The sequence below is a fragment of the Fringilla coelebs genome (genome assembly GCF_963513975.1).
Source record: "Fringilla coelebs genome assembly, chromosome: 16".
Taxonomy (NCBI): domain Eukaryota; kingdom Metazoa; phylum Chordata; class Aves; order Passeriformes; family Fringillidae; genus Fringilla; species Fringilla coelebs.
This window is the reverse complement of record NC_140042.1, coordinates 2198745-2225761: the sequence shown is the minus strand read 5'-3', so window position 1 is coordinate 2225761 and position 27017 is coordinate 2198745. Positions and strand designations below refer to the sequence as shown.

The 27017-nt window shown below is 56.2% G+C and overlaps 3 protein-coding genes across 7 annotated transcripts; 1 reads left to right on the top strand and 2 right to left on the bottom strand.

Annotated features, from left to right (window-relative positions):
• Window positions 1-36: 36 nt before the first annotated feature.
• On the bottom strand, window positions 37-9726 carry FLII (FLII actin remodeling protein). Its single transcript, XM_084216695.1, has 30 exons — window positions 9595-9726; window positions 8684-8794; window positions 7568-7639; window positions 7361-7441; window positions 6965-7050; window positions 6654-6815; window positions 6444-6547; window positions 6172-6347; window positions 5935-6092; window positions 5745-5829; window positions 5338-5485; window positions 5080-5213; window positions 4766-4978; window positions 4506-4685; window positions 4351-4433; window positions 4199-4273; window positions 3898-3981; window positions 3661-3832; window positions 3474-3578; window positions 3077-3268; window positions 2684-2872; window positions 2453-2592; window positions 2113-2338; window positions 1771-1925; window positions 1602-1662; window positions 1390-1518; window positions 1205-1311; window positions 921-1026; window positions 771-836; window positions 37-612 (listed from the first exon to the last, which is right to left on the bottom strand). The coding sequence occupies exons 1-30, from the start codon at window positions 9655-9657 to the stop codon at window positions 478-480; spliced, it is 3798 nt and encodes a 1265-aa protein (XP_084072821.1). The 5' UTR covers window positions 9658-9726; the 3' UTR covers window positions 37-477.
• Window positions 8723-14581, top strand: MIEF2 (mitochondrial elongation factor 2). Of its 5 annotated transcripts, none has more exons than XM_084216702.1 (4): window positions 8723-8817; window positions 10331-10505; window positions 10957-11134; window positions 12107-14581. In XM_084216702.1, exons 2-4 carry the CDS (start codon window positions 10338-10340, stop codon window positions 13150-13152), a joined length of 1392 nt encoding a protein of 463 aa, XP_084072828.1. In that variant the 5' UTR covers window positions 8723-8817; window positions 10331-10337; the 3' UTR covers window positions 13153-14581. The 5 variants fall into 5 exon arrangements, with proteins under 5 accessions (XP_084072828.1, XP_084072826.1, XP_084072824.1 ...); XM_084216700.1 differs by lacking the exon at window positions 8723-8817 and adding an exon at window positions 9819-9839; XM_084216698.1 differs by lacking the exon at window positions 8723-8817 and adding an exon at window positions 9844-9920.
• Window positions 14582-15530: 949 nt separating this feature from the next.
• On the bottom strand, window positions 15531-26924 carry TOP3A (DNA topoisomerase III alpha). Its single transcript, XM_084216611.1, has 20 exons — window positions 26795-26924; window positions 25990-26232; window positions 24554-24613; window positions 23950-24023; window positions 23259-23334; window positions 22625-22733; window positions 22221-22364; window positions 21559-21729; window positions 21244-21344; window positions 21036-21110; window positions 20839-20921; window positions 20512-20719; window positions 20164-20349; window positions 19866-19995; window positions 19413-19526; window positions 19168-19333; window positions 18609-18752; window positions 18209-18331; window positions 17289-17998; window positions 15531-16376 (listed from the first exon to the last, which is right to left on the bottom strand). The coding sequence occupies exons 2-20, from the start codon at window positions 26167-26169 to the stop codon at window positions 16198-16200; spliced, it is 3033 nt and encodes a 1010-aa protein (XP_084072737.1). The 5' UTR covers window positions 26170-26232; window positions 26795-26924; the 3' UTR covers window positions 15531-16197.
• Window positions 26925-27017: the final 93 nt, after the last annotated feature.

Here is a 27017-nt window from a genome sequence, read left to right as displayed (position 1 = left end):
ACCCCACTTGGGAGTGAGTCAGAGCCTGGCACAGGGTCGAGGTGAGAAGTACAGCCTTTATTGATATGATCCAGATGGGCTGATCCCTGCTGGGGGTCTATTCCCCAGGACACCAGGGACCAGCTGTAAGGCCCAGGGCTGAGAGCCCCTCACTCCCCCACCGTTCTCCTTAGCAAAGCATCCTCCCACTCAAACTGGGAGTCACTCCTGTCCCCCAGTCACTGCGGGAGCTCGGCACTGGTTTGGGGCAGCAGCATCCCCAAGCAGGGTGTGACAGGAGCCCACACCACCCCGTATGCCCCCTGGAAGGGCAGGGGCTGAGCTGGGAGAAGGGGGGACAGAGGGACAGCCCCAGTGATCCCCCTGGCCCCGGCTCGGGGGGAGAGGCTCCAGGCTGAGCCTGGCGTTGGCGGCAGCGCGGGTGCTGGGCTGGCCGTGCCGGGGGGCCGTGCCCGGGGCACTGGGTGCCCCCCACCCTTAGGTGGGCGGCTTGCGGAACACGCTCCAGGCGTGGAAGCAGCGGGTGAAGGGCCAGGGCTCGTTGCCTTTGCGCACCAGCCGGAGCTTGCGGGGATGTGTGGGGTCCTTGGAGCGCATGTGCTGGATGTAGACCTGGGGCAGAGCACTGCCGTGGGGATCCTGGCCTCACCCACCTCCGGGGTCGGTATTCCCCAGCCCAGAGCTCTGCAGCACCCAGGTCAGGGCCCTGAGGGGAGATGGAAGTGCCCAAATCCTCCCCCACGCAGTCCCAGGATGGAGGGAGGTCTTACCTGGCACGCCTTGAGGCTCAGCTTGATCTCCACCTGGCTAGTCTGGGTGCCCACCCACATGTAGACCTGCAGAAAGGATGAGCAGCTGGGCTCAGCCCACAGAGCCACTGGAAGATCTGGGCCCAGGAGAGCCTCATGCCCCCAGCTCACCTCCCGCCCATTGTCCAGCAGCATGATGTCATCATCAGCCAGGTCATCCTGGCAGAAATCTGAGCACTTTTCTGACACGGAGAAATAACCTTTCTCATTGGAGCATCTGCAGGGAGATGGAGAGGGACAGCATCAGGCATGAGTTTGTCAGGACTCGGCTCACATAGAGGGCAGGGATGTGATGGAGTGGCTGTTTTAGCTGGTTGGTTCCCAACGGGGATGGGCTCTGTGGGAGGAAGGGAAGCAGCCCAGACTGGAGCATCCCCCTCCAGGCCAGTGCTGACCTGAAGAGCCGTGAGTACTTCATGTAGTCAGCATCTTCATCGTAGGGCTTCTGGCCCCCAATGCCCACCCAGAAGAAGTTCTCAGGTTCTTCTCCCTCGTTGATGACCTAAAGGGCAGGAACAGGGCTGAGTGTGGCCTGGGTGGTCACTGTCATCCAGGTAAGGTGGCACTGATCCCTGCTCACCTGTTTGCTGTAGGAGTCATCAAACATGTGGTTCATGATGTCCTCAGCCAGCTTGGCCTCGTCGGGATCAGCTGCCCGGCCCACCCAGGTGTAGACAATGCCCTGGTTGTCCGTGCTCTCAAAAGGCACCTGGGGGACAGTGGAGTCAGGGCTGCCCAGGGAGGCAGGAGGGCAGCCAGGCAGCCCTGAGGATGCTCAGCCACGAGCAGTACCTTGAGGATGAAGCAGAACTCGGAGTTGAGCAGAGCAGCGTCCGTGTTGATCTGGATGCACCTGGAGATGGAGCCCCCAAGGCACAAATCAGAGGGAGAGCTGGCAGCTGTGCCCACCAGCAGGCATCCCAGCTGGATGTGGCACCCGTGGGTGCTGCCTGGCACTGACCTGGTGCAGAGGGCCCCGCCGTTGGTGCGGATGTGGTACAGGCTGGGCTGGGGAGTGCTGACCCGGTCCTTCCTCTTGCCCCGGTGGATCACAAACCTCCTCTTGAAGTGTGAGAGGAACTTGGGGTTCTCCTGCTGCTGGGTCATGCGCACCACCTGCACAGGGGTGGGTGTCAGAAGGGGAATTGGGACTTCCCAAACATAGTTCCAAGCCCCAGCTGCACCCCCCTGCCAGCTCCCATCTCTGCTGCTGTCTCCTGCCTCAGCCTGAGGGGCAGAGAGGGGATGGAGAAGAAGAGAGGCAAAGCTGGGGCACCCCTGTGTCACCCCCACACTGCGTCACCTCCAGCTTGCCACGGAAATGACTCTCAAACTTCTTCTGGAGGCTGAAGGTGAAGGTGAGCCAGCCCATGTTGGAGGCCTCCCGGCCCTGCCAGAAGTAGACGATGCACTGGGAGTCTTCCTCTGGCTGCTTCTCCTCCTCTTCCTCCTCACCCTCTTCTTCCCCTTTGCCTTCACCCTTCTTCTTTTTCTCCTCATCCTCCTCATACTCCACTGGCACCCAGTACCTGAGGGCAGGAACAGGGAGTGATGTGAGGGATGGGACAGTCGGGAGGGCTGGGGAGGGAGGTTGGGGACAAGGTGGTCCAGCAGCCCCTGAGAGGGGACAAGCCAGCTGTCACCTGCACAGGAAGACATAGCAGTCATGGGTGTGGAAGTGGCCAAACTCCTCCTCGGGCAGGCGAGTGAATTTCTTGCCCTCCAGCACGAAGCCCTCCATGCCATCCAGGTCCTCGTTCCACTCCTCCATCAGCTGCTCCGCCTGTGGCCCCACGAGCTGCATCAGCCCCCCAGCCCCTCCATCAGCACCCAGCCCCACGCCATGGGGGATTCATGGGGGTGCCCAGCCCTACCTCGCTGAGGGGCATGGGGGGCTGGCGGGGCAGGAAGAGCGCGGTGAGGTCGGCCTTCATCTGGTCCTTCTTCTCGGCGTCCTTGCGGACCTTGCCGGCCAGGCCGCCGTCCTGCAGCACTGTCTCGGCGTTCCGGGTGTAATCCACGCGCAGGACGTCATCCCAGTTCTTGAACTTGGACTTGAACACCTGCATCACAGAATCATCAAGGCAGGAAAAGACCTCCAAGATCATCGAGTCCAACCTGTGACCGATCCCCACCTCATCAACCAGACCAGAGCACCGGGTGCCACGTCCAGTCGTTCAAGGTGTAAACTGGGGAGCAGGTAACAGAGCCTCAGCCCCAGCCCCCTCCCAGGCACCCAGCACCCATCTGAGGGGTCCATGCCCCACCTGGCACTCGGTGCCCTCCAGGTTCCTGGTGACCATGGCGTGCTTGGGCCGGTGCAGCATGGTGCACAGCTCCTGGCTCAGCTTCAGCGCCGCTGCCCGCACCAGCCGCGACGACTTCCTCCCGATCCAGATGAAGACATCAGACCAGCAGTCCAGGATGTACACGCTCTTGGTGTCCAGCAGGCTCTGCAGCTGAGGGCACCACAGGGAAGAGGAGGTCAGGCACCTGCAGGCTTTCCCAGCTGGAAAACACCCTGCCTGCTCCCAACAGAGCAGAGCATCCCCCAGCCAGGTGCTGCTGGTTGAACCTCCCTCTCCCAGGGCACAGCTGGAGGCAGAAGGGACATGAATCCAGTCTCACTGGTCAGACTGGGAGAACCTCCCCGCCCCATCCTACCAGGCGCATCTCTGGCATCAGATCAGCCTTCAGTCTCTTCTTGTGCTCCACAGAGAGCTTGTAATTGATCTGGGGAAGCTCCAGGTAGCCCAGGCCAAGGCCAACCTGCAGAGGGGATGGGGACAGAGGTGAGTGGGGACTGCAGGACCCCAGCAGGGCTGGTGGCCCTATGGATGCAGCTCCCCACCTTGTACAGCTTGGGCTTGTGGGGCTGGAAGTCATCGGGGACACAGGGTCGGATCTCCTCGGGCTGGCCCCCCAGCACCTCCCAGAATTCGGGCGTCTCCTGGCCCTGGGTGAGCAGCGTGATCTCAGCCTTGCCCTTCCGCTCGTTCTTGTTGATCTTCTCGGCGAAGAGCCTGCAGTGAGAGCAGGTGAGATGGCAGCTGGGCTCCCCACACCCCAGCACCCCCACCAGCCCTACCTGGCCTTGGTGGTGCTGCTCAGCGTGGCCTGGCTCCCACGCCACACCAGGAGGTCCAGGCCATGGTCCAGGAGGAAAACAAACCTGGTGGAGAGAGGTTAGAGGAGTCAGGAGAGAATGGGATGTGCTGAGCATCCTCCCCATCCAGGGGGTCCCTGCAGGGCACCAAGGGGAGTTTGAACCCATATTTTTGTAGAAAGGTGCTGGCATAGCCCATTTGCACCACAGAACTGCAGCTATAATGTCTCAGGTGGATCCTGCTGAACCTTCTGCAAGGTCCCTCTGTCCCCTGGCCACTCACCGGGGGTCCAGCGATGTCCCTTTCAGTGCCACCGGCTCCAGCTTGACATTCTTCTTCCCATAGACACGGTAGAGCCTGGGGAAGGGACAGCCATGGTAGGACATGGGGCACTGCCTGCCCCACACATCCCCCCAGCCCATCCCCAGCTGTACCTGGTGACATATTGCGTGTCCTCAACAGTGAAAAAACCGCTGGCCGTGCCACCCTCGATGTAGGAGATGTCATTGTCAAAGACCTGGGGGCAGGGAGGGGGTGAGGGTGGGACAGGAGGGGTCAGGGGCTACAGGGGAGCTGGGGTTGGGCTCACCTGAAGGAACTCCTCACTTTCATCCCCCATCTCCTCCCGGATGCTGCGGCACTCAGCCCCCAGGTAATTGCGGAGGTTGACGGCGTGGATGGCTGAACAAGCCTTCTTGTCCAGTGTGGCCTCCTGCCCTATCCAGTAGTAGATCTCCCAGTTCAGGGAACCATTCTCATCCAGGAAGGTCTGGGAAGGACAGGATGTGAGAAGGGATGGCTGCACCTCCCAGCAGGGAATGCAGGGGACCCTTGGTCCTTCCCGGGTACCTTGAGCACAATGTAGCAGTCGGCTTCGTAGAACTTGCCGTGGAAAGCCTCATCCACCAGCGTGGGCACGAAGTTCTCAATCTGCCAGACACAGAGGCCGGGCAGCTGCCCCACGTCCTCGCTGAAGAACTCTGAGTAGTCCAGCTGGGGCTTCTCTAGGCCCTGGTCCCAGCGCCGTGTCTTCAGGTCCGGTGCCTTCGCCTCCCCACTCTCCTGTGGGACAGGAACAGGTCAAATTAGGGATGACCAGAACCCTGCCGGCACCCAAGGTAGGCCAGGGACATTGGGATGCCCTCTCCCACCCCAGACCCTACCTCTATCTTCTTATTCTTCTCCTGGGCCACATCCGACATGCCCTTCAGCACCTGCTTGGCCTGGTCATCCTGGGCAGAGTCCTTGCGCCGCCGCAGCCGCATCTTGCGTGCCAGCGGGTCCTTGGTGCCGCTCCCTGGGGACACGGGCACGGGGTGAGAGGTGACCTGTGGGGCACCCTATGGAGCAGGGCTCGCTCCCCAGGCTCTCCCAGGTCCTGCCAAGGCAGGGGCTGTGTGCCCCCATCCCTGCAGGCGTACCCGCGGCGGCGGCGGCGACGGTGGCGGGGGAGGCCCCGGCCAGGCGGAGCTGGTTCTGCAGGGAGAAGTCGATGTTGTACCACTCCGAGGAGCGATCCGCCGGCTTCGGGGGCATCACCAGGCTGGGGTTCTCACGCACGTCCAGGATCTGCCAGGGAGGGCACAGACACCTCAGTGAAGGACCTGCTCACAGGGATGTTTGGGAGCGTGGCATGGGATGGAGACCTCCGGAGCACTCCAGGCTTTGGTGAGATATGGGGATGTGGAGGAGCTCCACGGCCTGCCTGGGCTGAACCATGGGGCAGACTGCAGGTACTCATCCAGCCCACCCTACAGCCCTGGGGTCCCAGGGAGGTGCTGGGGCTGTGGTGGAGCCAGCCCAAGGCAGAGAGGTTCTGGGTGCCCACCTCCAAATCTGTCAGGAAGTGGATGGCCTCTGGCAGAGTCACCAGGCGGTTCTTGTTCAGCACCAACTTCCTCAGCTTGGAGCACCTGTGGGACAGTGATGCTGGTGACAGGCCAGCCCAGGGTGACCTGTGACCACACAACCTGTGTTCCCTCCTGGGGACACAGCAGATCCAGCTGTGTGTTCCTTACCTGCACAGGCTCTCAGGAATGAGCTCCAGGTTGTTGTTGGCTGCCATGAACTCCTCAAGGTTGGTGAGCTTGCCAATGCCTGAGGGGATCCCATCAAAGTCCAGCTTGTTGGAGTTCAGGTACATCTTCTTCAGCTTGGTCAGCTTACAGATGGCCGACTGGGGAAGGGGGAGATGGTGGGCTGAGGGAGAACCATGGAAGCACAAGCAGGGGTGGCACATAAGGGCAGGAACGTACAGGTAAGGAGGTGAGCTGGTTGCGGGACAGGTTGAGGGTCTCCAGCTGTGTCCACTGGTCGATGCAGAGGGACAGCTCTGTGATCTGGTTGCTGCTGAGGTTGAGGCGCCGCAGGCTGCCCAGGGTGTAGAGACACTCGGGGACACGGCTGAGGTCATTACAGGATAGGTCCACATCTGGGGAACAAAACGGGGTAACACCACCAGCCACACCAACCCTGGGGCTGGGGGAGCCCTCGGCGGGCTCTGTGGGGCTGGATGCCTCAGTCCTACCTGCCAGGTTCACCAGGGCCTCGAGGCTGGTGGGCAGGTTGCTCTGTGTGCGCTGGGTGTTGCGCAGGTGCAGGGTCTGCAGGGCCGTCATGGCCGGGAGCTGCCTGAGGAACAGGGAGAGCCAGAGGGCAGAGAGAGCATCAGGATGGAGCAGGAACCTCAGTGCCAGCCCTGCCAGGCTGGCAGGCAGCCTGGGGAGCGGGGCTGTACCGGAGCTGGGCGTGCAGGAGGGGGTTGTTGTTGAGGATGAGGGTCTGCAGGTGCACCAGGCGCCTCATCTGCGGTGGGAGACTCTCCAGCTTGTTGTCACTCAGGTCCAGGTAGAGCAGGTCCGTCAGGTTGATGAAGAGCTGGTTGGGGATGGTGTCAATGCTGCAGGGACAGGGGGAAATTCAGGAGGGCCTAGGACCAGCCCTGGTTCTCCCTCGAGGAGGGGCAGAGAGCAGGACCCAGAGCAAAGTGTGCCCAACAGAGGTGGCCATGGCCAGGAAGGGGAGATGGTCACTCTAGCCTGGACCCACCTGTTGTGGCCAAGGTTAAGGACCAGCATGTTCTTGGCATTCTCCAGCTCCCTGGGACACTCTGTGAGCTGGTTGTAGCTCAGGTCCTGGGAAAATGGGAGCACAAAGCAGCTGTCACCCCCAGCCACCACCACCCAAACCTCAGGACTGGGGGGTGTCTCCAGGGGCACAGCAGGAGCTGGCCCAGCACACAGGGAACCCAGGGAGCCCAGCCAGGGCATCAGCCTTTAAAGGAGGCATTGCCAGAGTCACCCTGCTGACAGCCAGCTGCCCTGGAGCTCAGCCATGGGCTTGGAGCTGCTGCTCCCAAGGAGCACAAAGAGCCACCAAGGTGCAGGAATGGGACCCAGGAGTCTGAGCTGGCTCCTGCATCAGCTGAGGAGACTGTGCACCCACCAGCACTGAGAGGTCATCCAGCTGGAAGATGTCATCAGGGACCCCTGAGTTCTTCAGGCTGTTTGCACGAGCCACAATTGCCTGCAAAGGGGAGAGAGGCAGGAATGCAACTGCCTGCTGAGTCCCTGGGGTGCCCAGGTATGACCTTTGTGTGCCCTCAGACCCCAGAGGTGCCTGGGGACCCCGAGGCAGGAGGGGGACACTCACCCGGAGGCAGGGCAGGCCGGAGAGCTCTCCATGGAGCGTGGTGAGGCTGTTGTGGCTCACGGAGAGGTGTTCCTGCAGGGAAGGCCCAGACAAGCCCCAGTGAGCAGAGAGAGGAGCTGGGGCTGTGCAGGGCAAGGGAGGCTCTTCCATCCCAGGACAGTTGGGGACCTGTGAACCCTGTCACACACAGGGCTGCTGGGACACTCCCAGTCCCAAACTGGTTGGTTGGCCCAGCGTGCCTGTGCTGCCTCCACATCCCTCATCCCCTGGGGTAGCCCTGGCTGGACACCTCAGCCCTGCTGTGGGGTTTGGGGTGCTCTGGGATGCCCAGAGCTGGCACACACAGTCCCTGTGCACACAGATCCCAGTCCTTGGAAGTGCCTCTCACTGGGAACAGGCAGACGTGGGCACTGCCGGGGTAGGAGGAATTTCCTTGGGGAAATGTTTTGCTCTGAGCATCACCAGCCCGGCTGTTGCCTGCTCAGGAACACAAGGCACTGGCAGGCTGTGGGTGGGATGCCAGGATTTCAGTCTTGCTGTGGCCCCCGAGCACCTGGCAGGGCTGGCAGGAGTGGCACAGAGGGATTCCCTGCACCTGGCACGGGGACAGGGACTCCTGGCAGCGTTTAAAGCCTCGAGTTTGTCTGACACTGACAGGAGGAGGTCCCTCATGTGCTGTGGACACCACCAAAGCCAAGCTGAGCCACGACTCCACCAAGGGCCTGGCTGAGCCACCCAGAAAAAAAAGCCAGGCAGCTGCCAGCTCCTGCTTTTTATATACTTTAGCAAAGGAGAAGGGAAAAAAAGCCCCAAAAACCTTGACTGCTCCCACTGTAATCATCACCCTTCCCTTCTGCTACAGGGTAGAGGATCTAAGCATGGTTTTTAATCTGGTTTTCTAGGAAAACAAGGTGAAACCGAGTGCAAGTCCATGCCAGCCCCACCTCTGACAGCTCCTGCATCCCATTTCAACCACACATTGTAGCTCAGTGCTATTATTAGACACCGGAGCATCTGCTGCTGAGCCACGAGGCTGGCAGGGAACAGGCTCCTGTCGGATCCCATGGCCCCAGCGGGACAGGGGAGCCCCATTCCACCCCAAAACACGGGGCTCACCAGCTTCTGGAGGGCAGCGAGCTCCTCGGGCAGGTAACAGAGCCCCGTGCGGTTCAGCTTCAGCCAGCGCAGGCTCGTCATCGCCTTCACGTGCTCCGGGAAGTACCCGCCCTGCAGGGAGGAGGAGGAGGAGGGTGAGGACCTGACCCACGGGATGAGGATGGGGACACCTCAGTCTGATTGAGGCTCTGTGGTCGTGGGAGGTTTGGGATCGAGCAGTCCTATGGGACTGGGAAGTGCAGGGTCGTGATGACCCAGTCCTAGGGGATGGGGAGCTGTGGGGATGGGGATCAAGTGGTCCCATAAAATTGGGAACTAGAGGGCTGGGACCACCCCGTCCTAGGGGCCTGGGAGCTAGCAGACGGGAATCGATCATTCCTGGGGGACTGGGAGCTGGGGGCCATGGAGATCCAGTCCTATGGGATTGGGAGATGGGATCGCCCGGTCCTATGGGAATGGGAGCTGAGACTGCCCAGTTCTGTGGGAATGGGAGATGGGATTGCCCAGTCCTATGGGAATGGGAGACGGGATCGCCCAGTCCTATGGGAATGGGAGCTGAGACTGCCCAGTCCTCTGGGAATGGGAGATGGGATTGCCCAGTCCTATGGGATCGGGAGCCGGGATCGCCCAGTCCTATGGGAATGGAAGCTGGAGGATCACCGGTCTCTCCGGGACCCCGTGGGCTGGGGGCCGGGTTGCTCAACCATAGCGGCTTGATGGGGGTCAGGGATCCCCCGACCCCGCAGTGCCCACGGAGTCGGGACCGGGACTGCCCCGGGTCACCCAACCCGGGCGGGGCCGGGGCCGGGATTCCCCCGCCCGGGGGCCGAGCCAGGCCTGACAGCCCCGCGGGGCGCAGGCCCGCCGGGGCGCCGTGGGCCGGGCTGTCCCCCGCTCCCGCTCCCCCGCACCTTGAAGTCGTTGCCGCTGAGATCGACGCCGCGGACGAAGGGCAGGACGCCGGTGGCCGCCATGGCGGAAGGGCGGGAGGACCCTGCGGCGGCGCCGCGCCCCGACAGGCCCCGCCCCCTGCGGGCTCCGCCCCGGCCGTGACGCACACGGGGACTGGGCGGGGCCGAGCGCGACTTCCGCGCGCGTGTGGGCGGGGCTGCGCTGCCCGCGCCCCCATTGGCTGGGGCCGCGCCGGGGGCGCGCGGTGAGTGCGGCGCGGGGGCGCGCGCGGGCAGCGCCGGGCCCGGGCAGGTCCCGGTGCCGGTCCCGGTCCCGCCTCCCCTCGGTTAGTGGGGTCGGGGGGGGACTCCCTTCCCGCGGGGCGCAGTACCGCTCCGGTGCCTCGCGAGGCTTTGCGGTAGGGCTGGGTGAGGAGCGGGTGACCCTTCCCCGGCGTGTCCGTTCCTTCTCCGGGCTGCCCTTTCCTTCACGCGGGTGCCCGTTCGCTGGGGTGTCCCTTCCTCCCCCGGTGTGTCCCTTCCCGGGAGTGCCCCTTCCCCGGTGTGTCTCTCTCCCCCGGGTGACCCTTGCCCCCTGGCCGCACCCAGCCGTCCCGGCGGCGGCGCCGGGAGCCTTTGTCCCGGAGGAAAGCGGAGCAGCGGAACCCCTTGTGCCCCAAACCCTCCCGCCCTGCGGCTGTGCCTGTCCCGGGGTGACAGGTCCCCCAGCCCGGGGTGACACTCCTGTTCTCCGCAGGGCGACCATGGCGGCGTTTTGGCAGCAGCGGGGCAGGCGGCAGGAGAGCGGCGGGCTGGGCAGTGTCATCGACGGGCTGGGCAGCGTGTTCGATGTGCTGCTGGCCAACGCCAGGCTGGTGCTGGGCGTCAGCGGCGCCGCCGTGCTGGCCATCGCCACGCTGGCTGTCAAGAGGGTAAGGCTGGGCCGGGGATCAGGGCTCCACGAGATGCCCAGGAGAGCTGGGTTTGCCCCAGTGTGGTGGGGCAAGATGTGCCCCAAATCTCGATGTTTGCTCCTGAGCTGGTTCCTTGCATATGGCACAAATGCCACCGGTGCTGGCAGCAGTGTGATGAGCATGGAGCTGCCTGCTCCCACTCTGTGGGACCATGCATTCCTCTTTGCCTGGAGTATTTGGGATGTGGTATCCCATCCCAAAAGGGACTTAAGTTGTATTTGGGTATCTGTTTTCCATGTAAAACATGCATGAAGATGATGTCCACATTTGTGGCTCCCCCCCAAACTGAGTGTTTTTCTGACCAGAAGCCTTGAGTGGGGCTGTCCCCTCTCCAGAGGGGCTGTTTTCACCCATAAATCATGGAAAACGAAGATAACAACTTGTCCTCTTGGGTTTTCCTTCCCTCCAGCTGATTGACCGAGCCACCAGCCCTCGGGATGAGGGCGATCCCAAAGCTGAGCAGAAATCCCTGGAGGACAGCTGGCAGGACTTGGCATTAATCAAGACAACACCAAAACCCCCCAAGAAGCAGAGAAGGGAGGACCTCAGCGAGCCCCTGCTGTCCCCAGCTCAGCCTGTGGTGCCAGGTGAGGCTCTGGTGCCCAGGCAGGACGATCACCTTGGTGTGCTCCGGGCGGCCCTGCCGGAGCTCCGCGGTATTTTTAGCTCGGTGTCCGGAAAGCCGACCCCACTGCGCCTGCCCTCCTGGGAGGCTCCCGAGCCTCAGCCCCTTTTTAGGCAATGCCTGTGGAAACAGGACCTCTGGTGACACCCAGGGTATCCTGGCAGGGGCTGTCGGGGTTTGTTTCCTCTGGAGCAGCGTTGGCTGTGCTCGTTTTCTGGGTCAGCTGTGCCTGCAGGAAGGTGTGCTCGGGAGCTGCTGCAGACAAAGGCTGCCTTGTCCAGCTGCCCATGGAGATGGCATTTTTCCAAGTGGGAAACTGGCCCAGCTGGGTCCAGGGCATGTCCTGAGATAATGGACCCAGAGCAGGATTGTCTGTAGAATCCTCTTGTGAAGAGGTGGAGGAGCAGGCACTCAATGATCTCTCTGACGATCAGTGACAGGACATGAGGGAACAGCAGCAGTTGTGTCAGGGAGGGTTAGGTTGGATATTAGGAAAAAGGTTCTGCCCAGACTTCCCAGGGATTGGTCCCTGCCCCAAGGCTGCCAGAGCTCCAGGAGCATTTGGACAACACTCTCAGGGGCAGGGTGGGATTGCTGGGGTGTCTGTGCCGGGCCAGGAGCTGGACTGGATGATTTTTGTGGGTCCTTTCCAACTCTGCATATTCTGTGATTCTCTGGCCCTGGCAGCAGGTCCCTTGATGCCTGGTTCCCATCCCTGGCTGAGGAGTGAGGCTGGGAACAGTCAGGTTTTGGGGTTGGTTTGGGCTCTGCATGGCTGAGAAGTGCTGTTAGCATCAGTAGGCTTGATGGGGGCCCTTGGTGAGGTTGGTGTCACCTCCAGAATGATGGGCTGAGAGCTGGGCACCCAATTTGTGCTGCTGAGGGTTTCAGGTGACGTGCTCAGAGCTGTGACTTCTCCTTTCCCTTCTCACAGATCCCAGGGGCTCCTCTGCCCCTCTGGGGGCTCCTCAGGTCAAGCCCAGCCCCCTGCACTGCCTCACGCTGCAGGAGAAGCTCCTCTCACACAGCAGCCAGCTGGCCGTGCCCGAGTTCCAAGTTTCCCTGGTCCCACAGCTGGCCAGGAGCATCTGCAGCCAGCTGCAGAACTTCCTGCGGAGCAAGTTCCCGGAGCTGCCCTTCGGCCGCCTCTTCCTCAGTGGAGCCCTGCTCGATGGCCTGGAGGTGCTGGCAGCTGACCACATCCAGCTCATGCTCCCGGTGGTTCTTGACGCCGGGCTCTGGAGCCTCATCTCAGGAGAGGACACCGTGGTGAGGAACCCCCAGTACTGGATGATCAAGAGGATCGATCTGGGGTATTTCCCTCGTGGGTGCAGCCCCTGGGACAGGTTCATCGTGGGCCGGTACCTCTCCTCCAGCGTGCTCAACGAGACCCTCCACAAGCTGCTGGTGGCCTCCATCAACTGGCCTGCCATCGGGGGCCTGCTGGGCTGTGCCATCCACCCCGTGGTGGCCTCCCGGGAGCTGAAGCTGGAGGTCAAGCACGATCAGGTTGATCTGAACATCACCCTCTTCCCAGTGGTGGAAATGGAGGACAAGGTTCTTCTGGCTGTTCCTCCTGAAGGACCGGTGGAAAACCTCTGGCTGGAGAGCTTTTACAGGGCGGAGGTGTCGAGGGTGAAGGAGCTGGATGCTGCCGACTCTGGGGCTCGGCAGCTCTGCCTCCGCATCCTGAACGGCGTCTGCAAGAGCCAGCCCAGGCTGCACAAACTGGGGGGCAGCCCCGTGACCCACATCATCCTGCACCTCAGTGACACTGCCTCGGACTGGGCAGAGGAGAGCCTTGCTGACAGGTTCCAGCAGGTGCTTGAGGAGCTGGTGGCCTCCCTGGAGAAAGGAGTCCTGCCTTCCTATTTCAACCCCAAAATCAACCTGTTCTCCGGGCTGTTGGAAGAGGAAATTGATGAGATGGGCTTTGTGCTCTACAGGGCCATATCTGAGCCAGAGGTCCTGCTGAAGTGACTGGTGTGTTGGGAGCTCCTGAACGTGGGGTGTTGCTCCCCTGCCTGCTGCTCCCTGCTGTGAGGGCTGTGATGCTTCTAGTTGACTAGTCAGTAAGAGGCAAAGTTCTTGCACTTTATGAGGAAAAAAACCGTTTCCTGTGTGAATAAAACGTGCCTGAGCAGAGGTGGGTGCTGGCAAAAGGAGCCTTTGGCTCAGAGGCTCTGTAGAACCCGGGGTGAGGACAGCCCACACCACACATGTGAGTTCTGTCTGCTGGGAGCCCAGTGAAGCATGTTTGGTCTCTGGCTCCCAGTGTCCTCTGCCTGTCACAGCTGTCAGGTTCCCCTCAGGCTCTGAGACAGCTGGAGCTGGAGGGGAGCAGCCCCTTCCTGCTGCTGAGTCCTGCAGACCCCTCAGGTGCCACGTCCTGGGTTGGTCCTGTCACCAGCACCCTGTGTGACCTCACTGTGCCAGCACTTGGGGCAGGGGGGAGCCTCACCCACCTGTAGAAAGGTTTTGCCAATCCAAAATAAGCCCTGTGGGTGACCTGGGTGTACAGCCACAGCAAATGGGGGCTCATTCCCTGGAGAATCCTCCAGCTGCCAGAAGGGGTGAGCTCAGCCCTACCTCTTTGTTCTGACAGTGTTGATGCTGCCCCAAAGAAGGGCCCTTGTCCCATGCAGTGTTTTGCTGGAAGATGCCCTGAAAAAGAGCTGCTGGCTCTGGGGAAGCTCCTGGTTTCAGCTGGAGGCTGCAGCAGGGCTGTTTGCCCTCCCCAGTGGGTGGGTGGCTGCCAGTGTCTGTCTGCAGGTACCTGTCCCCTCCCAGTCTGTCTGGTCACCTTTTCACACATGTATTGCTGCTGTCTTGAGGTCCTTTTTCCCTGGAGCCCCACGGAATGGGCTGGGGAAGCTGGGCAGGAATGTTGTTGTGAGCGGAGTGCTTGCAAGAACTGAAGTGGTTTATGCTTTTTATTAAGAAGATATATTTTGTTTGGGTATTTTGTTGGTTTTTTTTTTTTTCTTTTCCTTTGAGTGGCTGCTAGTAGGGTTTGGTCTGGCTCTAGTCCCAGAGAAAAGCAATTTATTCTTATATTTAATGGGAAGAGCTGGTTTTGCACAAGGGTGGAGCTGGAGAAATCCTGTGGACTTCACTGTGAGCAGCTGTTGTGGTTTAGTTTTCCTTACAGCTATCATCTTGTTTATGGGAGGAAAAAAACCTGCTTTTCCTCCCAGTCTGACAATTCCTTTGCTCCTCCAAACCACTTCCCAGGTGTTAGTGATGAGAATAAACCTTCCCTGTGCACACTGGTTCTCTGGTGTCAGCTCTCCTTTGTCTCCTTTCCCCTCCTGAGGGCTAAAATGACTTCCCAGCTCTGTGGCCTTCCTGGGAACCAGCCAGGGTGTGTCCCTGCTGCCTGGAGAGCTTGGTGATGGTCAGATCCCATCCTGCAAAGTCTTCCTTGTCCTCCTCTTCCAAAGCCCTGGACCCACAGAGTGCCTGGCTGCAGTGTGGGAGCTGTCTGGACACTGAGCTTGTACCACTTCCAGGGCTCAGCTGAGCACTGACCAGGCTGAGACTCCTAAAGCTGGTCCTGGCTGATCCACCAGCAAGGTTTAACCTGCTCCCTGTGTCCTGCACAGCTGCTGCCACTGCTGCTGCCATTCCAAGGTGCTGCCCTGCCTTGGCTCAGTGCCTGCATTCCAAACCTTGTCATGTTGGTATTTTAGCCCAGGGTATTTTTAGGCCACGGCTGTTGATGGTGGGAGTGAGGGCTACAGGGAAATGCAGCCCAAATTCTCCTGCCTTTCTGCATGGATTTAGGCCTGATAGCAATGGACTGCTGCAGGCTCTCTTTCAGAGCTGTGCTGCTGTGGGCTCTGCTTCCAGCTGCCCTCCAAGTGCTCCAGCCTGTCCCCCCTCCATGCTGACCCCAGGAACTCTTTGTGCAGGATCCTGAGCAGCACTGGAGCTCCTGGCAGCCAAGCACACAGGAATCCTGCAGATTCCCTCCTCTGATGAACAGAGGAAGCCCCAACAGCAAGGGAAGAGGCAGCCTGGCTTCCCAGGGAGTTCAGTCTGAACTCAGAACAGGAAAACAGAGCCTCTCTTCAGCTCAGCCAGCTCTGTCTGTTGGTCCCGGGTCAGCAGATGCAGCTGGTGAGATAAAAACTTTTCCCATCTCTTTGTAGCTCACTTCTAAATTGCTGTGGGGAGTTTCTGCCAAGAAAGCTCCTCTATTGTTCCAGTGATTGGAAAGAGCAAGATTTGGCTGGATGCTTTCACAGTAAAAGCTTCACTATTTTATGTAGGAAGGAATAATTAGGGAAAGCTAAGGTGTCACTGCATCAAATTTAAAATTTAAATAATATTTTAATAAGAAACTCATTAGTTTGACAAAAATAACTTTCATCAGCTAGCAGCATCACAAAGGCATGTCTCAAAGCTTGAGGAAGAACTTGCCTTCAAATTCATGAACCATCTAAAATGAGGGCTTTTCCTGAGCACTGCAGCTGAGCTCCTCCCAGGGCAAGCACCAGATCCAGCTCCTCTGCACCTGACCCTCCTTCACTGGCAGAGACAACCCAGGTAAGGGTGACAAAAACAGGGAATGTTGCTCAGGTAACATCAACTGAGAAGGGAACTTAAATTCCACACTGTGGAAAGCCAGGGACTGAGCAGAGCTTGCCAGCCCTGGTGTCTGTCCTGGTGGCCCTGATCCAGCTCTTCCCTGCATGGAGAGGCCAGGAACAACACCAGGATGGTGCAGGGAATGATGCAGTGCAGTTTTCTCCACAGACTCAGCTTCCAAGTGCCTTGAAATGTTCAGACTTTCCCAATCTGCTCAGCAGAAGAGCAGCTGGAAACAAAACCTGGTAGTGGAACCACTTTTCCAAGCTGGTTGAACCCTTGCTGAAACAAATGGCATCCCTTGGCAGGAGCAGCCTGCAACCAGCCCTTCCAAAAAACACTCAAGGGACTTGTTCCCCAAGTCCAGTTCCTTGTGGCTCCTGCAGGGTTCACAACCCTGGTCCTTGTAGGCTCTCAGAGCTCCATCCCAGCTCAGTGGTTCTGAGGGCAGGTTTTCCTTGTGTGCCCAGGCTGGTGGCAAATGCTGCAGGTCCGTGGCTTCTTGGCAGCAGATGCTGAGGAGAGATTGCCTGGTCTCTTGGCCTTGCTTCCCAACCCTCTGGAGAATCCATTGCTGCCAAAGTGGTTCAAAGAGTCATCTCCAGAAGGGCCTAGAGATAAACAACTTGAATTTAAGGATCTTGAAAACATAAATAGGTGAGAAACACAAGGTAAGTTCAAAATAGATCAAAGATTCTAGATTGTTCCTGAACCTGCACGTGCTTCAGACTTGTCTGAACAGTGAAATGTTACCCATTTGTCTTGCAGCATTAGAGATGTGGGAACAGTACAGGGGAAGCTGATCTGCCTGCTTGCATGCTCTGGTCTGCAGCTAAAGCAGAAACAAAACATGGCACAGAAGAACTTGGGATTTAAGTAGTTTTGAAAACTCATTTTTACCCCTTTAGGCTCAAATGTCTGAGGAGGATTTCTCACAGACCACATCTACCCCCTCTGTACCTGGTTATGTCCCTTTTTGTCAGTTCTCTCTCTTTTGCACCCTTGTTTTGTTATTATTTTTCTTTTCAGCATCTTTCCACAGAGTTTCATCTCTGATCAAAGCTCCAGAATGACTTGCCCTTTCCCTCTACCCCCAAACTAGGGCAGAGGGAGCAGCACAGTTTCCCTGGCATGCCAGGTGGGTTTGAATGTCTCCAGAGAGGGACACTCTGTCATCTCCCCGGACAGCTGCTCCAGAGCTCTGCCACCTTTAATGTAAAGAAGTTCTTCCTCGTGTTGAGGTCAAACTTGTGTTTTAGTTTCTGGCCATTGCTCCTCATCCTGTCACTGGGCAGCACCAAAAAAAGCCTGGCACCATCCTTCCCTGAGATATTTACATGCATTAATGAGATTCCCCTTTCAGTCTTCTCTAGACTAAACAGACCCAGCTCCTTCAGTCAGAGAGATGCTTCAGACCCCCCACCATCTTCGTGGCCTCCACTGGACCCTCTCCAGCAGCTCCTTGTTCTGTTCAGCTGAAGAACAGCCTGCAGCCCCGGAGTGTGCCCCCAGCCCGGCCGTACCTGGCGCCACGTTCTCGTCTGCCCACTGGAAGAAGCCGCACTGCTGCTCCCGGGGCTTGGGGCAGGTGTGGAACTGCCTCCCCTTGTTGGGCCCGTCCTTCTGCACGGTGCGCGTCACCGCGGGCTGCTCGCACCTGCACACCGCGCCACCGCCTCCAGCCTCCGAGCTGCTGCTTCCCGAGGGCTCCCTCCCTCCTCCTGGCCGCTGCAATCCCACTGGGGTTCTTCCAGCGGCGGGCTGGAGCAGCGGGGAGCTGCCTCTGTCCTGTGGCTGCTCGTCAGCCCAGAGGAAGAAGTTGCAGGTGCTGGAGCTGCACTTGTAGAACTGGCGGCCCTTGTTGGGGCCGTCCTTGCGCACGGTCAGCAGCAGCGCCTCGCTCCCACAGTTGCACACCACAGCATTGCCATCGTCTGCAGCAGCTGGAGGAGCGGCCCTGGGGGTCCTGGAGGAGTTGATGGAGAGCAGGTGTCCCCTTGCCAGGTTTGAGGTTCCCCTAGCTTGCCTGGTCTCACTGCTGGATCTGTTCAGGGAGTGATTGGCCTGCAGGTGATGCCCTGGCTGGGTGGTAGATGATGCAGGTTGGGATGATCTGTGCAAGTACTTGAGGTCCAAAAGCTCTTTCAGCATCTCATCACAGCCTCCAATGCAGCCAACGAACTCCAGGGGCATCACAGGGGGAACGCTGCCCCTCTTGAATTTAAACTTCAGTCTGCAAGGAAAGGAGAGTCAAAGTCTCCCAGTTTCTCATCAACAGACCTCACTTTATACTTGGACTTTTATTTATTGTTTTGATTCTGTTATATGGAGGCCAGTTTCCCCAGTCCCTCTTCTTTCCATCCCCAAGCTAAGTGCTGCTCCAGCTTTTCAAGACTGGAATGGAAAATGAAAAAGCCTAGCCCATGGAAGTGGCATGACCTACCTGTGAACTGGATGGGGTTTACACACATCACAGATGCTCTCGTCCCTGGTCACATCCACCACAAAATCAGGGAACCAGACTGCAGTTTTACAGGCTGGATAGCCCATGCAGCTGAGGTAGAACCTGCCAAGGGACAAAGGCGCTGGATGAGGAAGAGGCAAACTCAAGACAATTGGGGATCCATTCTAGTGTCTTCTCAGCCATCAGAAATTGTCAAAACTGCAATTTTACAGGGGAAATACCTACTTGAGAAGAGATTCAGCTGAGTCCACCCAGCTCATGTAGCTGGTGGAGTCAGCAAGCTGCAGCCCAAGGTTTCCAAGCTTTTACCAAAGGAGGTAAATGAAAGCCTGGAGAAACACAAACCAACACAGGAGCTACACGAGAGAAGGTCACCAACCCGCCATTCTTCCTGGTCTTCAGGACCATGTCACTGTTGCACTGAGGACATTTCCGAACAGAAAGGGGCGTCGCTGGGTACACCTCATCCTGCTCTGGAACTTCTGCAGCTTCTCCCAAATACTGAGCCAGGGCTTGGTCCAACCTGTAAAGAAACAAGCAAAGCATCCTGCATGTCTCTGCAAAGAGCAATCAGGTGCTGCAGTGACTCAGAGCCTGCTGCCCCCCACACAGCCCCTCTGAGCTCCTCCACGAGCACAGTGACTCAGCACCACATTTCTGGCACAGGAAAGGTGTGGGTACAACATCAGAGGCCAGTGCATGTTGCCATGCCCAAATTTAATCTTAACTGCTCCTCCTGGCTTAAACTCTTAGCTGGGAGGAACTCCTGACAGCATGCCAGGCTTTGAGTCATCCTTTCCCACACAAATACCACAACATAGGGGGCAGAGCTCCAGGGAAACAGTGTGACAGGATCCCCCATTCCAGGCTGAGCCCCAGAAGAGCAGCAGGCACCTCCCAGCATAACAAAGCAAAAGGAAGAGGGCAAAGACACTCACTTGTTGGCTCTGGCCACAGCTTCAATGAAGACTTGCTTGTACTTCTGGACCTGCTGCTGCAACACTACAGATTTGTCTTTCTTCCCCTCACAGATCAGTTTCAGATCAGCCTCCAGCTCAGCTCGAAGGTCAGGCTTGGACATCTCGTAGCCCATGGAATCATAGCCTGAGGAATATGTGGAATGGTAAGTGAAAGGAAGGAGCCAGTAAGGCCTCTGCTATCTTTGTGAGGGCTGTCCTCTCACCTTCCACCAGCCCCATGCCCAGCTGGCCGGGCAGGAAGCGCTGATCTGCCGTAAGCCCCACGTACATCCGCGTCTTGATCGTCTCGATGTGCTCGGCGTGGGTGGCATCAGTGCCTGGAAGCAGAGAGATGTCAGTCAAATCAGGAGCCAAGAAGTGATTTCCCCTATGCTCAGAGACAAGGACACAACTTATGGTGAGGAGCAGCACTGCCCCCATGCCCTGCTGGCACTGAGGCCAGTGAGGTGCTGGCAGCACACCCTGAACCCAAAATTTCCCACCTCCCTGGGTACTGGAGGCACTCTGCAGGCTCCTGAGGATGTTTGGACTTTGCCCTTTATATCCCTTTTTTTCTTCACATTTAAGTAATTTCTTATCTACAGCAACATTTGGAGAATTGCCTGGGGAGAATTCCCTCAGCCAAGAGCAAGAGGCCACGCTGCCCCAATACTGACCGATGCCATGTTTCTCCATGAGAGCAATGAGATCTGCTTCTGTGAGGAGCAGGGGAGGACTGGTTTCCCCATCCACCATCTCCACTGTGGTGGGCTGAAAGCGAGACCCTTTCTGATACAGTGGGATAACCTGGAGGAAGGAGAGTCTCTTTGAAACTGCTTCCTGGTCCATTCACTCAGGACAAAGGCTCTGAGTCAAAGAGCCAGAAATGGTCAAAAGATGTCGTGCAGAGAGGTCTGAAGTTGGCACTGAAGTGCTACTTTAGCCTCTCCCACTTATGTTACTGAAGTGGATTACCTTATCACTCCACTTGTCATAAGGATACACTTCCAGGTAATTTCTGGCCAGGATCATGAGTCCTTGAGCAATGAATTGCTCGTTGGCAATGTTGATCTCCACAGTTGTTTCCTGTCCTTTGGCATCCTGAGAGCAGCAAGCCAAGAAGTGGCGCACGATGAATTCGTAGAGTCTCTGCTCATTGCCCTGAGATCAAACAGTGAGAAGGGTGAGTGTCCTCCCAGGTTAACAAGACATCACAAAATCAGTGGGACCTTGGGTGAGGACTTCGTGCTAATGACCGTGTTAAGATTTTATCTTTATTTAACAAGCAACACAACCCATCCAGTTCCCTCTGGATACACCCACCTGCAGGCTGCTGGTGTATTTTGTGGGATGAATGGGAGGGTGAGCCTGATCAGACTTGGTTCCACTCCGAGGGGTTGGCCCACCCTCATCCAAAATCCTCTGTGCAAACCCTCCCCAGTTTGGGTCCTGTGTTTGCTGTTCAACCAAAGCAGAGAGGTTCAGCTCCTTGGGGAAAATGTTGGTCTCAGTTCGAGGGTAACTAATGAACCTTAGGAGGAAAGAGGGGAGAGCACTTTGAGAGTTGCTCCAAGATGCTTCCCATTTTAAACAAAAGGCCATTTAGTTTTAGAAGAATTAAGTTTACCAAGCCAAGTCTTGCTTTCTTACCCTTTAGTATAGAGTTTTTCTGCTATTGTCATTGTTTCCTTTGCATTTATTTTCAGTTTGCGGGAAGCCAATTTTTCCAGTTCCTGTATTGGGAAGAGCCAGAAAACCCAAAAGTATTAGTGGATAATTCAAAGCAGTGAGTAAAACATCTGTTCAAAGCTCTTTTCAGAGAAACCCTACCCAGAGTTCAAACATACCACAGTGTCCAGGGGCAGGGGCCTCCATTTGCTCTTTGGCTTGCTCACAACATCAACAACAGTCGCCACTGGATCCTAAACACAGTAAGCAAAACCCACATATCCTTTAGGAGTTTACACAAACTGTTCTTTAAAAGTCTTGAGCAAGACAGATACAGGGAATGTTTGGCTAAATCTGGATTATGCAACTATTTACAAGCTTTCCTACCTCCATACACATCTGGTAAAGGACCAGGCATGCCGTGTGATTGAAGAGCCGGTTCCTCTTCCAGTTGAAGACCACGCTGCCGTCCTCATGGTCGTGGGTCACTGTGATGGACAACAGAGCTGGCTGATGGAGGAGCCACAAAATGGAAATACCACAAAGGAGCTTGGAAACCTTCCAGCTCTGCTCAGTGTTCATGGCAGAGGAAGAGGAAATAATCTCTGGAGTGTTTTTGTGTCAGTTGCTCCAATGTTTTTCTTTTTTATCCACATCAAACCCTCGAAGATGGAGCCCAGGACTGGTTTTCTCCAAACATACCTTTAATTTTGTAGAAGGCTTCAGGAACAAAAGCCTGGATGGCTTTAAAGCGTTCAACTACAAATCCCAGCGTTGGGAACTGGCAGCTGCCATAGCTGATCAGCTGATCTGCTAAAATATCAGGGAAGATCTTCCGCAGCCTCAGAGTCTGGAATCTGGTGAAGGCAGCACCTGAAGAAACAAAATGGGCACCACAACTGAATACAACAATGCTGAATGATAATCACAGTACTTCAGATATTTTTAATATTCTGAGCATTAGTTTTACTCTCTTTAATACTCAGTTGAAGAAGCTTGTCAGTGCTGCATGAGCTATAAATTTACTATTTGCTTTAAGGAGAAATTTCCTCTTTTCAGGAGATTTCTTCACAAAAGTGGCTTTTAAACATTTGAATGGACTACCTAGGGAGGTGGTAGAGTCATCATTCCTGGAGATATTCAAGAAACAACTGGATGTGGCATTAAGTAGTCTGGTTTACAAGAGGGGATCAGTCACAGGTTGGACTCCATCTTGGGAGTTGATGATTCTCTGATTCAAAGAGTACACTTCCAGTAAAAGATAAGATGTGTTTTAGTCGTATCTGATCTAAAAATCAGGTTTATGAGACTACAGAGGCAATTTCTGCCTTGTGTTGAGGTTCCAGTAACAGATGTTTACGTGCCTATCCTGAGGTCCAGCTCCTGCCTGACGTCGACGGCGTCGCTGGTTCTCTGGTCGGGCTGGGTGAGGTTCTCACAGGCTGCCCTGACAGCGTGAGGCGTGATCTCGGAGAACCGCGCTCGGAAAACCTGCAGGTTTGGCTTCACTGCAGACACACACACAAGAGAAATCACAGGGACTCAGACATCAACAGAAAGGAGCAACTGATAAACAGCTGCTGAGAGAGCGTGCTGTCAACTGATTCTACAGCTTTCCAACAGCTGGATGCATTTCTGGTCCATCCCAGCCACATTATTAGAATTAGCCAGCATTTAACCTGGACACAATAAAATTGAGAATTTGCCTCTGCTAAAGGAGTTGTTAAACCATTAATGGAAGTCAGACTGATGGAGATGCTCTACACACCAGCTCTGCACACGTGGATGATCTCAAAGCCAATGTTCTCGCCTTCTCTATCGCAGTCAGTCCAGATCACCAGGGCTTGGCACTGTTGGATTTCTCGTTCAAGGGTTCTCTGAGAGGAGAAAAACAACACAGGGAGAACATTCCAGGCCACTTGCTCTGTCATTTCATTTCAGAATGATTCACTGAACACCAAATGCAATGTGTATCCATGGAGATGGGTTGTTGCAATAACATTTTGTAATTGTCTGTCTCAGGAGATCAAGCAGCTTTTAAAAGAATTGAGTCATTTATTTACATCTAATTCTGTTTAAAAGTTTGGCTTGGAGCAGGTTGTACCACAATCTGTTTTCTAAAAATGTCTTTTTCTGTAGAACTGAGACACAATCATCAATTCCACCTTGCTGGAAAAAAACATTTCTATTTTTAGCTGTTCCTTCACTGCACTACTTGTACATGAACAAGGGTTTCAGTGCCACAAATGAACAGCATATACAGTCCTAGGAAATGCAGGAGGAATCTGCTAAACTGCAGAAATTTGGATCTTAAGGACAAAGGTAAGATCATCCTTCTGTCTGGGACAAGATTTGTTGAGCCAACCCCTGGGCTCAGTTTCAAAGCCTTAACCATGATGTACCTTGATATCCAGGTAATTTTCAGGGCAATACTTCTCAATTTCAGCATCAAAAAGAGCTAAAGGGTTGCAGCTATGCCTGGAAAACAGAGGAGAAACGTGTGTGTGCATCACATAAACTAAAACACTATTTGTGAGACACTACCTGGGTGCTCTCTGAGTACTGGAATGAATGTATTTTATTACAGGCCTTGTTTCAGACCACAGAGAGCTCATGTGAAATGCTGAGTAACAGCAACAGCTGAGAAAAGCAACAGAATGAAAAGCCAGCCAGAGAAAACAGCAAATCTGGAAGGCAACAAGCAGCTTCTCCTATCTGAAGCCCAGAGTACAAAAGCAGGTAAGGCAGAGAATGCACCTTCCTTCCCAGAACAGCTCCTAGCTGAACAAAGAACACAAAACCATCCCATTCTGGAGTCAATTTAATTCCCTGTGTCTGCCTTGATGTATTTTAGCCAGTATTATGTCTTCAGGGGGCTTTAGCACTCTGAAGACAGGAATTTGAAACAATATTTGTGCTATTTTCTATAAAATTTGGAACTCATCACCCTGCTCTGAGTCAGAGTCCCTCCCTGCCCCTTTGTCTCTGAGCTTGCAGTGTCAAGGACAGGAACAGGAGGTGACAGGCCCCTCCTGTGAGGGCCAGGAGGTGACAGAGCCCTTCCCCTCCCTGCCAGGGCCACGAGGTACCAACCATTTGCGAAATGGCATGATAAAATCATGAGCCAGTAAATGTCCTGACACGGATGTCATCACCATGGTAACGTTCTGCAAGAGACACAGCAAGGAAATTAGTGTCCATCACTCACCAAAAACTACCCACAGCCCTGAGGTTCTCAATTTAAATGATTAGTGACACCTTTCTCCTGCTAACCTCAGAATGGTTTGGGTTGGGAGGGACCTTAAAGCCCATCCAGTGCCACCCCCTGCCATGGCTGGGACACTGTCCCAGGCTGCTCCAAGCCCCATCCAGCCTGGCCTGGAACACTTCCAGGGATGGAGCAACCAAAACTAATACATCATAACAAGCTCCATCCACGGCCTTAGCTTCAATTTTTGTAGGAAGCTCCCAATTCTAAACAGCAACGTAATTTTGACTGACATAAAACCAGAAAGTTAAAATATTTAGAGCAACAAAACAGGTGGTGGAGGAGCCAAGAAAACATCTGACTTTTTCTCATCTTTGGGCAGAACATCCCCATGGCTGGAGCTGTGTTTTGCAACTCCTGACAAATGGCTTTTATTAATTAGTATTTGTACTTCATTAATCCAGCAGCAGATGGAGAGAAAACTCTTACCTGGCCAAACATCTGGTAGTCATATTCATAGATTTTGTTGAACTTGGAAAACCCTTCTCGCTGGAAGGAAAAGGAGAATTCCTGAGTTTCTGGCTTTTCACAGAACACAAGTTCTTAATTTTTTTTTTTAATTAAAATTTTTAACAGGAATCAAATCCATCCTGCCCTGCTTTGTCCACACAAGGATGGAGCACAAGAGGCACATGGCAAAGGAAAACCAGACACTGGAGCCAATGGGAATTGCAGCAAGGGGATGGAAATCTCCTGTATCATTTATGGAGGCACTGAAATGGTGATTTCCAAGGTATGAGGATTTTAAACCATTCCTGAAGGTGGTGCCAGCGTTATCTCCCCATGACTAATGAGGAACTGATTTATTTAATGGGGCTGGCCAGTGTTTAGAAATTCCTATCTTGTTCCAAGTGACAAGCAGTGTCCCCAAGGCTACCTCCCACCTCACTGGGACTCATGGAAGTTTCTAGATTGTGTATTTGCTGCTTTTTGTACAGAAGCAGGATGACACCTTGATTGGGACTGTCAGCACCCAGGTTCTCAATAACACCTTTTATTCAAATAAAGGGGGTTGGAGCCATGTGGGGGTCAGCCTCTTTTCCCAGGTCACAAGGTGAGAGCAAACACCCTCAGGCTGTCCCAGGGAAGGTTTTGGCTGGACATCAGGAAAAATTTCTTCATGGAAAGGGTTATCAAGCATTGCAAGTGCCCAGGGAAGTGGTGGAGTCACCACCCCTGGAGGTGTTCAAGGAACACCTGGATGTGGCACTCAGTGCTCTGGTCTGGGTGACAAGGTGGGGATCATGGGTTGGCCTTGGTAATCCCAGAGGTCTTTTCCAACCTCAGTGACTCTCTGATTCTGGTCTAGTAGCACCTTAGTTTGGAAATTCCTTAGTTTGGAAACGGGAAGTGATTATGCAAACTGTTACCACAGCAGCAGAGAGTAGAAATAATTGAATTTTTTCTTCTCCAAACCACAGCCCACTTTTGCTTTATTTGGTGACCTCCAGTAAACCCCTGACACTTGCTGCTGCTGCAGAAGTGGTGCCTTTAGACAGGGAAATGCATGCCAATGGACGGTGTCCATTTCTGAAGCCATTGTCCTAAAATGCTAATCCAGGAAGGACCCAGGGAGCCCTCACCATGAGAAGGCAGAGGGAGCTGAGTTCTCACTCATCTTAACCCACAAGGACCTGAGACTCCCAAATACATTTGGGCAAGTGATGTTTGTCCACAGAACATTCTTGTACCCTCGTGTGCTCAAGGACAAAACCAGCACCAAGCGTGCCACGTGCTGATGTGAAATGGTCATGCCAAGCTCTGCCGGGAGTGCTGGAGCTGCCGCACACGATGACACGGACCCGCCCCATCCCTGTCTCCGTGCCCCAGGGAGCAGCAGCACGATGTGGCTGGGCCGTTCCTACCCGCCGCATCCTCCTGTTGGAGAGCAGCTCCGCGATGCCTCGGGCAGCATCGTTCTTCTCGGCCACGCACAGCACCTTGCGGATCCTCTGCAGCGCCAGGTCCTCCGCGGCCCGCGAGAAGCAGCGCCAGGGCTGGGGCAGCATCCTGGCCCTGCGGGACAGCCGCACGTACAGGTTCATCCCAGGAGGTGAGGCCAGCGCATGCTGCTGCTGCTGCTGCTGCTCCGCGCCCGGGGCCGGATGCTGCCGGGATGGAGAGATGGCCGGTGTCACCGCTCGGCCACCCCGGGAGGCTCAGGGCAGCCCCTCGGGGGTGGAGAAGCTGTCACCAAGGGCAGCCCCCCTGCAGGCACAGCTGTCGGGGGTCCCGCAGCCCGTCCCTCGGCCCTCTCCTGCCCTGCTGAGGCTGCCGTCTCCCCCACAGCCGGGGTAGCGCAGCCCCCTCGTCACCCTCGATCCCCCTCGGGCTGTCCCTTACCGGGGTAGCGCAGTCCCCTCATCACCCCCGATCCCCCCTGGGCTGTCCCTTACCGGGGTACCGCAGCCCCCTCGTCACCCCCCATCCCCGCAGGGGCTGCCCCTTACCCGGGGTAGCGCAGTCCCCTCATCACCCTCGATCCCCCTCGGGCTGTCCCTTACCGGGGTACCGCAGTCCCCTCGCCCCCCTCGGGCTGTCCCTTACGGAGGAAAGCGCAGCCCCCTCGTCACCCCCGATCCCCCCTCGGGCTGTCCCTTACCCGGGGCAGACCTTTCCCTTTTCCTTTCCCTTTCCTTTCGCCCTTTTCTCCCCCCGTTCTGCCCTCACCTCCCAGACCTCCCGCGCTCCGCTGTCGCTCCCCGTTACCGTCACGTCCTGCCGTAAAGCGCAGCCGCGGCGGAGGCACGGAACTACAACTCCCGAGATGCTCAGCGGCGCCCTTCCTGCCGCCGCTCCGCCTCGGTTTTCCCCCTTTCGCGCCGCCGCTGGGCGCGTCCCACGGTCGGTAACGACAAAGGGCGACGACGGTAAATATAAACAACTCCAGCTG